This window comes from Bufo bufo, chromosome 3, assembly GCF_905171765.1.
Source record: "Bufo bufo chromosome 3, aBufBuf1.1, whole genome shotgun sequence".
Classification (NCBI taxonomy): Eukaryota; Metazoa; Chordata; class Amphibia; order Anura; family Bufonidae; genus Bufo; species Bufo bufo.
Window position 1 is genome coordinate 624,761,812 of NC_053391.1, and position 13,276 is coordinate 624,775,087.

The following is a 13,276-nucleotide window of genomic DNA, read 5'->3' on the forward strand; positions in this document are numbered from 1 at the left end:
TTTAATCATGTTAGGAATTCTGTCCCATTGGTTTTGTTGGCAGGTTCATTCGGCATACACTTCCAGCCAACCAAGTGGACTTAATGAATTGCTGACTTGCTACAGGGGTTTGTAGGCATTGATGTAATGTCCCAATTCAATTCATTAAGATATTTCGGAGCTCAGGTACTGCAGACAGGGCACTCTTCAGGATTATCAACCCAATCATCTAGTGTCATGAACATTATTTTAATGAGAACATGAAATAAAGATCCCATTATAAAGTGCTGTCATTTTAAAAGTTTTTTTTTTTACTTTTTAATTTTAAAGGGAACCGGTCACCATAAAAATGCAGTGTAATTTGAAAAGATTCAGCAAAATGTGTAATTTAACTCTGCTATTTCTAAACTTAGGACCATCCCTGTGTACACCTATCAGTGACTGACAGCGACCTATGTGTACACACTTAAAGCACATCTGCACAAACTTATTTTTTATTCCCATTCGATGCGAGTTGAAATCACTTCAATGGGGCCGCAAAATATGAGGACAGAAAACAGTGTGCTGTCTGCGTCCTTATGTTCGTTCTGCGGCATCCGCAAAAATATAAATCATGTCCTATTATTGTCTGCTTTACGGACAAGGTATCACACCTGTGACAGATCTTAGAAGGTCTTGTTGAGTGGATTAGGCAGTGGCTGAGTGACAGACAACAGAGGGTGGTAGTCAATGGAGAACATTCAAAACAAGGTCATGTTACCAGTGGGGTTCCACAGGGATCTGTACTGGGACCGATTTTGTTTAATATCTTCATAAGTGATATTGCAAAAGGCCTCGCTGGTAAGGTTTGTCTTTTTGCTGATGACACAAAGATAGGTAACAGGGTTGATGTTCCTGGAGGGAAACGCCAAATGGAAAAGGATTTAGGAAAACTAGAAGAATGGTCAGAACTCTGGAAACTGAAATTTAATGTGGATAAGTGCAAGATAATGCACCTGGGGCGTAAAAACCCAAAGGCAGAATATAGAATATTTGACACAGTCCTGACCTCAGTATCTGAGGAAAGGGATTTAGGAGTAATTATTTCAGAAGACTTAAAGGTGGGAAAACAATGTAATAGAGCAGCACGAAATGCCAGCAGAATGCTTGGATGTATAGGGAGAGGTATAAGCAGTAGAAAGAGTGAAGTGCTTATGCCGCTGTACAGAACACTGGTGAGACCTCACTTGGAGTATTGTGCGCAGTACTGGAGGCCATATCTCCAGAAGGATATAGATACTCTAGAGAGAGTTCAGAGAAGAGCTACTAAACTAGTACATGGATTGCAGGATAAAACTTACCAGGAAAGGACCTTAATATGTATAGCTTGGAAGAAAGAAGAGACAGAGGGGATATGATAGAAACTTTTAAATACATAAAGGGAATCAACTCGGTAAAGGAAGAGAGCATATTTAAAAGAAGAAAAACTACCACAAGAGGACACAGTTTTAAATTAGAGGGGCAAAGGTTTAAAAGTAATATAAGGAAGTATTACTTTACTGAGAGAGTAGTGGATGCATGGAATAGCCTTCCTGCAGAAGTGGTAGCTGCAAATACAGTGAAGGGGTTAAAGCATTCATGGAATAGGCACAAGGCCATCCTTCATATAAGATAGGGCCGGGGGCTATCCATAGTATTCAGTATATTGGGCAGACTAGATGGGCCAAATGGTTCTTATCTGCCGACACATTCTATGTTTCTATGTTTCTGAAAGATTATCTGCACATTAGTGATCTGACATCCTCTTTTGGTTTCACTTTGTCTGTGTGTTGCTGGTATGTCCACACCTCCTGTTCAGGTGTGGATCATGTGACCTTTACCTCTCCCTATTTAGTCTGACTTTACCCATCACTCCTTGCTCTGGATAGCTTTATTTGATTTTGGAAGAGCTGGAGTGTGGTTCTTGTTGAAGTCCTGTTCATCCATCATCCTCAGAAGTTAAGTGTTCCGCTTGTTGTATTTTGTATTTCCCCCTCCTGGTTGTTTACTAGGCCTCAGTGAGATGCTGGTTCCTTCACCAGGGAAGGAATGGGTTGTCTCTGCCCTGTCATTAACTTTAGGGCATCCGAGGGTCACCAGGGTTTTCTAGGTTCTTGTGTATGGGCATCTTTACCATCGAGAGGTGCCCATACGGATAGGAGTTAGGGCCAGGAGCAGGGATTTATAGGTGGTGACCATTTTCCTTCCCTAGCGGTGAGGCCTAGTGTCTTTCCCCTTCCTTCTCGTTGTCTTTTGGTGTTCTCCCCTACTACATCCGTGACACAAGGAAAGGACTGTTCTATTATGGGCCGTATGTTCTGTTCCGCAAAATGCAGAACGCACACGGCCGGTATCCGTGTTTTGCAGATCCGCAATTTGTGGACCGTAAAAACGGCTATGGTCATGTGCATGAGCCCTTATACAGGGGGAGTTATCAATCACTGATAACACATCCCCATGTACAACTGAAATCAGAAACAACAGATGTATAAATTACAAGTTTTACTGAATCTTTCCCCACATAACTATATCTCAATTTGCTCAGCTCCTTTAGCTTTATAACATGCTGCTGTTACGGTTGTGGACCATCCCTGCAAACGCTCGTTTCCAACAATCTGCCCATCTAAACGTGTTGCCGATCAACTGATGAACGAGTGAAACGATTCTCGGGTGATCCTGTCGTTTCAACAGGCACAACAATTATCCTTTCTGGACAGCAGATCGTGCGGTCTAAACCACGATCTGCTGCCCAGGAAAAAATTATTCTGTATGAGGATGAGCGATCGTAATAGCGATCTCTCGTCCTCATATTGTGAAGGAGATCGCTGCATGTAAATGTAGAGGTCTCCTTCACTAAACGAGCACCCGACTGTCAGGAAGGAAGCGACCATCTGTATCATCGTGCTGTGTAAACTCGCCTAATGGGTGGGTCATCAATATCAGATCGGCAGAGATCCGACACCCTGGACCCCCGCCGATCAGCTGGTTAAAGAGAAGGCCATGCTCTGTGTGAGCGCTGCCTTCTCCATTATTTATCTGCTCGCTGTCAACATTGCAGCGGTGAGCAGGTGTAACTACAAGATGCCATCCCATGCACATCTATGGAACGTCTCGTTCCTATATAAGTGTATTGAAGTGAATGGGGCGGCTTGTAATTACACCTGCAATGTCGACAGTGCGTAGGTAAACAAGGATGGGAAGCCTGTGGTCTTCTCTTCAACCAGCTGATCGGCGGGGGTGTTGGGTGTCGGACCCCCGCAGATCTGATATTGATGACCTATCCTGAGGATAGGTCATCAATATTAAAATCCCAGAAAACCCCTTTAAGTTGCTAATGGAATTACTGTCACTGACCATGACAGTTCTGCTAAGAGATGACACATTTACTTAAAATGACTGACAGGTACAGCCTGTAGTACATTATTTGCAGCAGAAGGGGGCGTCACACCGAGAAATTACTGCAATCATGATGTGTCTATTACATGAGTGACATGTTCGGTCTCTGGGACTCTAATACCATCTAGGTGACAATAGAAATGCTGCAATGAATAGAAATCTACCAGCCTGGTGATGTGATTATACAGTTTATGAAAATTGGCTGCAAATGTAGTATTTAAAATATTCATATTTTGCATTCTCTCGGCAATCACAAAGCACACAGGATGAGGTAGTATAATTGGCCAAACAATGAGCCAAGTACTGACAGCATGGGGGAGGGGGAGGCACATAAAGAGCTGCAGTGATTTAGGAAAGACTCAACACCGAAAGCCCAAGCTGATAGGCGAGCACACGTAAACATGCTCTGCGGGGCATGATAAGATCTTCTCACATAGGCCTTCTTCAATCCACCAAGCTGCTGAGAGACATTTATACAACCGTTTCCCCTCTGTAGTACATTACCCAACACATGTAATTCAAGGGAGACCCAAGGCTAAGCTCCATACATCCCACCTGTTTTACCTTGAAGGTAGGTGCGTTCTTTCTCAACCTGCTTTTCACTGGGTGGACAAATTAGTCATAACATCCTGACCATAACTGATTTCCATTTTTCATACTTAAAGGAGGTTCTAGGTTTTGGCGTAAATCCTCCTGTCTGCTGAGCTGTGGAGAGAAGATAGCCTTCTCAGTACTTCCCCCTCCGATGTGCCGCCAATTCCAATGTTTGCATTGTTCTCACGTGACGGCCAGGAATGGAAGCGGGCTCTTTCCTACAGGTTCCATCCAGATATGTTTCTAAGTCTTCCTGTTCAGCTGCATTTACTGTATGCAGTTGAACAGGAAGACTAAAGAGGACATCTGGCGAGGACCTAAGAGGTATAGCCCGCATCTATTCCCGACGATCAAGTGAGGGCAATGGAGATGGCAGACTTGCAGCGCTATAGAGGGTAAATACTGAGCACACTATCCTCTCCACAGGTCAGTAACTACAAGATGCCATCCCATTCACATCTATAGAACGGCTCGTTCCTTTACAAGTGTATTGAGGTGAATGGGGCGACTTGCAATTACACCTGCTCAACGTTGCAATGTCGACGGTGCGCAGGTAAACAAGAACCCCTTTAAGCCTCATGCACTGACCTTATACGGTGGTAATCAGTGTACCCACAGATCCATAACGTGGAGCCATAGGCATTTCATGTCCTTTCCATAGGCCAGGAATGGCCAACCTGAGGCTCTCCAGCTGTTGCAAAACTACAACTCCCAGCATGTCCCGACTGCCTACAGCTATCAGCCTACAGCAGGGCATGGTGGGAGTTGTAGTTTTACAACAGCTGGAGAGCCAAAGGTGGGCCACCCCTGCCATAGGCATTTCATGTCCTTTTGGATGGTGACTCAATGCAACAAGAAGCAAAGGTTCAACGGAAGCATAGCCCTATAATACCTCATCCAAAAAAACATGGCATGATATTTTTTTAATCAGAGGTAACACGAATCTGAATGAAAACCTTCAGTGTTAAAATTCTTAGCACATAGAAGGTAACATATTGGCCCATACAATATTGTCTCTGTATTACGGGTCGGTTATGGGCTTGTGTGGATGACACCAGAAGAAGATTCCTACACAACTCTAACCTCAAACATTAGTATACTTATTCGGCTGAAGCATAGACTTCTCCAGGATAACATTAAACCAATGACGTCAAACAATAGAAAATGATCACTGAACATTGGTTGTGCAAAGTGCTACCTGTCATCAATAACCTTATCTCAGGAGCTTCCAGAGACATCTGGGCCCCAAGTTTGAAGACGCTCGCACACCACATGCTGCTCACTGGGATAGTCAGATTAGGCTATGGCCACACAGTCAGGTATTCCTGAGCCAAAGCCAGGAGTGAATTCAAAAAAGAGGAGAAATCATATCTGTTCTTCATATCTTCTCTCATTTTATGATCCACTCTTGACTTTAGCTTCCAAGACTGCATCAGGAAACCTGAACATGTGCTTGTACCCTTAGGAGGACTAAATATTTAATAACCTCACAGATATTTTCTGAAAAAATTAAAATAAAAACACGCCAGCAACGTGCACGCAATTGACAACGCGCAAGTAATCAGCTAAGAACGCAGGGAAATCGATATCCAGTCCTCGGCTCAGGCGGATGACAAGTCCTAGAATTTATTGTAACCTGGTGAATACCAATTGTAATGGAGAATACCAGCAGCGCAGCACGGGGATGCGCCAGCGACCAGCATGCTCTATATCAGAAGATGAAGTGATTTATGACTGTGCAAGGAAATCAATGTTTACTGTACATTCTGCCAGGGTGAACAGGGGAAAAATGCGTCAGTACAGCAGGCTGCATCATTCGGATGGGAAGACTGCTACTAAAAGGTATAGAGTAACAGCCAGCAACTAGACACTATCCTGCGGTGATATCACGGGCCTCAATGCTTTTACTGCGCATGTGGCCTTTATATTTCACAATGTAATGTTCTGGATACTACTGTATCCATCTTCAGATACACGTCATTGAGGAGAGCGAGTTACATCCGTGTACTTGCAAGTGCTGATACTGCTATTGGACGCCAGATGAAACCACATCATCAATATACAATCTACAAGGTTTGCACTTTACAATTACTGCTCATTTAAATCAGATTAGATATCATTAAAGGGGTTGTCTCACTTTACTAAATGGCATTTATTATGTAGAGGAGGTTAATACAAGGCACTCACTAATGTATTGTGATTGTCCACATTGCCACCTTTGCTGGCTTTAAAAAAATTTCCAGCACATTATACACTGCTTGTTTTAGAGGTTATGACCACCCTGCAAACTATCAGTGGTGGTCGTGCTTGCACACTATTGTCGTAACCATGAAAATGAGCAGTGTATAATGTGATGGAAAAATGAATCAAGCCAGCAAAGGAATCAAAAAATATATTTGACAAATTATAATCTGAGCTTAGAAATCCTCTTTTTCTGCACACATTTGAAGTATACAGTATTGGCCTCAAAAGCGAGATCATAGTTGCAGCTCTTGAGAGGCTACAATTCATTCATGTATGACCCCCTGATGAAGCCAGATGTATTAATGTCATTCACCGAACTAAAATCGGGGAACAAAAGGCTTGCAGCCATCCAGCAGAACCCATCCATGAAGTATCTCACCTTATAACCTGGTCCAAGTTGATGTATAGCAAAGATCTGTGCAGGGTTCAGGGCCTCGATGAACACATACACTGCTCCAAGTTGACCACAAAACACTCGGTTGGCGTCGGCTGTCTCTGATGAACCAAGGAAGCATTTATCATAGCTCTGGAAAAAGAAAATACCACATGTTAGGAAAATATAAAAACCATAATAATCCATACAATATCCAGTATACTAACATATTATGCATATTTCCAGGGAATACTAACCAACAACTGTAAGGTCAAAGATTTATTGGAGATAGGGGTGGGTTTATCGTATGTGCAACCTGCTCTTTGTCTTCTTTAAAGCAGAGTCCGACTGTCTTTTAGATTGATTCAGGTGCTTGAAAAATAGATTTCAAAGCTGGATCATTCTAAACATATAACGGGGTGCTCTATGATGAGCTACTGGAGGTGCAAGGGGTTCATATGCTGTCTTTTGCATAATGTACACCAGTGGTTAGAGAAAACTGTATTCTACTATTGCACCTCTTATAAATCGAGTACACATTTTTTACCCTCTTAAAAGGATTCTCCGGGAATTAAGAAAATGAAAATGCTTAATTACTACTTTATTATAAATATATTCCCAAATACTTTTCATTAGTTATAATGGCTCATTTTGTCTTGGGAGAAATCAATAGGAGAAATAAAAATAACACTGAGCTAAAGAGCTGAATACAGCTGATAAGATGTTCAGCCGAAGCTCTGTAGGAATGGAGTTCACGAGGAGACAGCTAAAGTACAGAAAGGACGGACGGGACAGACTGTGGTAATGGAGACTGCATACAAGTGCTGCTGCTCATTACTACACCTCCACCCTCCTCGTTGTACTTCATGTCTCCTCATGAGCTCCATTCCTACAGAGATTCAGCTGAAGTTCATATTAAACTGTATTTAGGATCACAATTCCTGACAAGCAGAGCAGAGAGGAGGAAGAGGCAGCTCTTTACCTCAGTGTTCTGAAGTAACTTGTCCTCCTGTGTGATTTGGACAGGTTTTCTGTATACTAATAGGACAGCAGCCATTTTATTTTACCTAATGATTGCTCCCTGGGCAAAATGAGCCATTATAACTAATGAAAGGCGGACATCCACAGATCCACTTGCTTCCTTGCTCTAGACTTATTGTGCTATAGAAGGTCTTACGACCAAAATGTCCAATTGTAATGAGTATTTCTGGCAATAAGATATTTTACGTTTGTCCGGACTTATGTTGACTGTATGAATCAATAAAATTCTCTGCTTTATATACAGTAAACTGACGAGTGCCATGGTACTAACTATATGCTATATCAGTAAGTGCCATATAATCATTCTACATACATACTGGCAAACAGTAGCCAGAATGTTGTCAACCCCTTTAAAGGCTTCAACCAATCCTGAAGCCCATGGAAGGTGCTCCTCCATAAAACTACTGAAGAGGTACCTCAAATAAAATAACTAGATTATTGCTGTCAAACCATAGCGAGAGGATGGAAGCAGCAAAATCTTGACTTCCTTCAAAATGAGAAATAGTCTTTTAGCGGGACAACTTTGGGTCTTTCGAGAATGCCTATGCCTTCCCAAGTAATTCAATGTCTTTTCTGAAAGTGGTGCTGGCTCCTCTACAGACTCGACTCATGCACCACCATCCATTCCCTCGCCCCTTAGTGGTTAGATCCCTTTTAAGGAAATAGAATGACATGCTCGAGAACTTCCCGGTCAAAAGATACTATGATCATGGCAAAAATAGGTTAATATTTAAAACGGTTTCATGGATTTCCTAGTTATGGCTTCTATTTGGCAAAGTATAAATGTGGGGAGTCCAACTCTAGGGACACCACCAATCAGCAGAATGAAGACACAAAGACAGTTCATTATTTATCCAGGGAACAATGTGGCAGTCTATTTAAGTGAATGAGGCAGAATTGTAGTAGCAGGAACAGCCACACTCGTGGGGGTCAGATCATACATGGATGACTCTTATCCATCTTTTTTAAAAGTCTAGGACAATGCCTTTAAACATTATACTAGAAAATTACATCTTATTCCAATGCCGGTTTATGAATTTCCATCCAATAGAATGATCTGGAATTGTGAAGGCAATATAATTACATTACAGAGGAGGCATGACGAAGCCATACATAAGGCGGTGTCCTTGTAACCAATACTCACGTCGTTTGTGTTCACGTGCCACGCCATGTCCCCATAAGATACTAGCTGGCCATTTACATAGCAGCGGATTTCACTGTTCCTCCAGCGGTTGTAGATGTGAACAATGCTGATCATGTACCACTGTCGTGAGAGAGATTAACCATGTTAGTACAGAATACAGCAGAGTATTAACAGATATGTCACCTTCACAGGAAAAGTGTTACAGTCTTTGCATATTTTTCTGGCGTTTGCAGTCAGTCAGGATTAATAGGTTACGTTATTTTCGAATCTGTAACATGAAGATGTTCAAGGCAGAGGTTTTATATGCAACATCTCTGTAGGTCTATTATCCTCCTTCAAGTGTGACAAATCGATGGGCAAATCTTATGAATAAAATGTCTGCCTACTCTTTAGTCGTCTTCTCATGAATGTGAATTATTTATATCTGTGGTTTATTTTATTGTGATCGGCTTTTTCTTTTAACCTCCCACATATGGGCTTAATTTTGGGTCTCAAAAGAAAGTGTAATATTCTGTATTTTTTAGCCACTTTTAATCCGAAGTCTTCTTTACAGACCCCCATTACATTTTATTGAAATGGATAGAACAAATAGTAGCTGGCTGAACTAATTACCCCCAGCCAGAGGTGTGACTTGACCAGCATGCACTTTCTATAATACTGGTGTCTTCTTATGTGGCCCAAGGGTCTTTGGGCCCCCCAGGCTCCTGGGCCCAGTAGCGACTGCTACCTCTGCACCCCTTATAGCTACACTCCTGGAAGTGGCAAGTAGCAGGCTTATAGACAAAGGGACTGAGACCGGACTGTAGCTCTATTGTATCTCTAAGGGTCCATTCAGACGTCCGCATGAATGGTCAGCATTGATTTTCAATGTGCTGTCCACATCCGCACTTTCGGTCCGTGGCCCCGCAAAAAAATAGAACATGTCCTATTCCTCTCCGCAGCCATGGACAAGAATAGGCATTTCTATATAAGTGTCGGCCATGCGTGGTGTCCGTGTTTTGATGTCCGCAATCTCCGGACGTCTGAATGGACCCTAACATGGCAGACAAGGATAACTTTCTGTAAGGAAACTAGGAAGGAGAGGTCTGAAGTACAAATCGCTTAGATTTGAAGGGGGTTCTGAATTAACCTGATACCCATCACACATGGAGGGAGATATTTTTAGAGAGAGAGATCAAAAACTCATGCTCAATGCTCAAACTACCTATTACATTAGAATAAGCTTATATTTTTCAGTGTGGTCAATGAGTTTGCTTGGTGTTTATATCATTGTGTAATGGCAGTAAAATCGCCTCATTTTAGGGTTGGCTAGGTTCTAATTCAAATTTTTTGCATATGATGTGTGAGTTCGGAGAGAGCCGAGCCCTTCTCAGAAGGTACAATTAATGCACTGTCAATCAGCTACTCAATTCCCAAAGGGAGCAAGCAGTGAAGTTCAAACATTCATTATAACAAATGTGAAAAGGAAATCTAAAACTCAATTGATATAACTTACGGATTTCAGAGCTGGTTCATAATTTAGTTTGTGTCATGGCTCGAAAGCCATTCTAAGGCATACATCACAATCACAGGATGTTATCCAGAGACATGTTATTAAATATTTCCACTGGAATTAGCCTAGACTAATGAGTTCACGGAGAAACTTAACAGATGTAGAAGCGGAGAGAAAAGGTGACCACATGAGAGAGACAGGGTGATGGAGAGACAAGCAAAAGGCAGAGTCTTCAAGAAAGCAAGAGATAAAAGTAGTAAGGAAAAATAAAAGCACACGGTGCAGAAGTTGACAGAAGGTGAGGAAGAGACTGTACAAAAGCAATAAAAAGCAAGAAAGTGATAAAGTGTGACAAGTAGAATGAGGAAGAGATGGATGGCAAGGAGACACCATACTAGGCACCGCAATACACACAAATAAATGTATGCCAATGAGACAAGGTAGACAGAACCAGTCCAACAGAGATAAAAAGCAAGAGAAAGCAAATGGGAGACAAACCAACATCAAGAAGACGACTGGGGAGAAGGGGCGTACTGGGAACTAAAAGTGGCCCTGGAAAAAAAAAGTGGCCCCATGTGCAGACAGGTCCAAATTGACTGAAGGCAGGGCAACATAATTAGGCAGGGCCAACATATGTAGGCAGGGCCAGCAATACCATAGTGCAGAGCAATATACCGCCCCAGCTGAACCAAATACCACAATGCAGCACAGAATACTGCCACCTGCGACACAGTATTTAATTGTATCAATGTCCCGAGGAGGTCGATACAGTTGAATTCAGGAGGACACCTGCAGCTGCTGGCCTACTTATGTAGGAGAGAATCAGATCATTATGTACCCGGCTGGTGGCCTGGGGAGGGCTTGGGTGGCCTTCCTTGGCATCAGCCCACTGGGAAATTTCCCTGTAGGGTCTATGGCCAATCCCGCCCCCTGCTGGGGATAGACAGAGTGAAATAGACAATCTAAGGCTCTGCTCACATCTAGTTATTTTTTTTGCCATTTCAGGTATCAGTAGGGAGTATTCCTCCATGTATGCCAACGTAAATGCATACAGTTGCCAAGGGTGGAAAGGCTATAGACCCTACAGGGAAACTTCCTGGTGGACCAATGCCCAGGGGGGGGCATCTTAGCCCTCTTCATGGCCGCCAACCATGGTAAGTAATGATCTGGCGCTCCCCTCCCAAATTCCACTGTATTGAAATCCTGATGAAACTGGAGTAGAAGGACAGAATGTGGCAACTGGCACTGGCCACCAAAGAAGGGCAGCTTCTGGGGAGGTATTTTGTGATGCACTGTGGTATTGAGCTCTGCGGGGGTGGTATAATATGCCGCAATATGGCATTGCTGGCCCCGCCTACTTGTGTTGTCCCTACCTTCTGTTAACTACAAAATGGGGCAACTTTTAGTTTTTTAAGCTTCCAGTTCGCCCCTGACAGTGGCATACATTGGCGATTGACTCCCATGGAAAATCAGATATATAACATACAGTATATGTTTTTTGCTGTGCCATATATATATATATATATATTATATATATATATATATATATAATATATATATATATATATAAAAGCTCTCCTATACAGTGTAAAAAAAAACTGACGTAAAGTAGAAATTAAATGTGAACAGACCCTTAACATGAGGAAGAGACAAAGTGATAAACCATGATGAAGAGACAGCAGGATGGTGGGTAAGGGAATGATCAAAATAAAATAAAAGCTGCACAGCATCAGACAGCAAGATATTATAAAAGAGTACAAAAGACAGCAAGACAAAACAGAAATAGTAACAGAAAGAGACAGAGGGAAAAACAGAGAGAGTGAAAATAAACACAAGGGGCAGATTTACTTATCAAATTGAGCCACATTCATTAAATGGTTTAGATGCTGTACATGCCAAGGCGCCATAACGTAGTGGGAAAGGGGTGTGACTTAGTGGGAAAAGAAGTGGCTCAGCAGAAAGGGGTGTGGCTTAGCAGAAAAAGGGCGTGGCTTGCTATGCAACAATAGGCACCACAATTGCGCCTAAAGTTTTGCTGTAAAGTAAGCCAATCAATAGGTGCGGTAAAATTAGACAAAAGTGTCTAGAGATGCACCCAATTTTTCATCCAGGATAAGTCACTGTGATAGATTTGGTGCATTTTCAGACTGTCTAGTCTAAGCCATCTAAATATTAGATAGGATTGGCACCGAAATCCATCATTTAAACTGAGAGCGGCTAATACACAGACAGAGGGACACCACATGGGAATCTACTATCTGAAGGAGAAAGCAGAGACTGCGGACCCTGGCACAGGTTTGTTTCTCATCATTTACCTTGCGTGGCTGGAAGTCGTACTTCACACAGTGCTGGAAACCTTTTCCTTTTGATTTCAGGGATGTGACGATCAAACAATTCCCCACAAAATGCGCAGAATAACCAACGCCTTTACTGGTGCGAAAGCTAAAATCAGAGAATCAAAATCAGTCATTTTGATGTATTATCAACGCTAGCAGCAAAAAGTCCTAAAACTGCAGAAAGGCCGAGCACATGAACCAGAGGTGAACATAGACTGAGGAGCTTAAAAACTGATGTGCATGAAAAAAGCTGTCCAAAAAACAGCAACGTCTATCACTACAGGTCATGTTACCAGGAATTCCCCATTTTTCAAACCAGTAACTGGATGTGAATACTTCTGTCATTGTATGTAATTAAACGTTTATTATGGTCATTCAATAAAATGTATCCCTATAGCGCCACCTGCTGTTTGTTCTTTTCCTTAATTCTCTGTCCACGTAAGTAAAATCACTGGTCACACATGTTCCAACCAACTGTTACCGGCCATATCTACTGCTACAGCTACAGGGAGAGAGTTGCAGCAGGAGGGAGACGCGCCCCCCTTCAAGGACCTCCACCAGAAAGACCCATAGCCCATGGCGTGCCCTATGTGCAGTACAAGGCTGGTTGTAACTTTGTTAGAAAGAGACGGTCATAAATAATGAAAATTAGACATCCT

General features: G+C 42.4%; 1 protein-coding gene across 10 annotated transcripts in view; it reads right to left on the bottom strand.

Moving 5' to 3' along the window:
- Positions 1–13,276, bottom strand: part of NBEA (neurobeachin) — a 630,876-nt gene that overhangs the window by 457,892 nt on the left and 159,708 nt on the right. For all 10 annotated transcript variants that reach the window (XM_040426128.1, XM_040426125.1, XM_040426127.1 and 7 more), the window contains exons 6-8: positions 12,597–12,723; positions 8,790–8,909; positions 6,611–6,757 (exon numbers count right to left, since the gene is read on the bottom strand). In XM_040426128.1, coding sequence (XP_040282062.1) covers positions 6,611–6,757; positions 8,790–8,909; positions 12,597–12,723 — 394 coding nt within the window. The remainder of the gene's footprint in view (positions 1–6,610; positions 6,758–8,789; positions 8,910–12,596; positions 12,724–13,276) is intronic.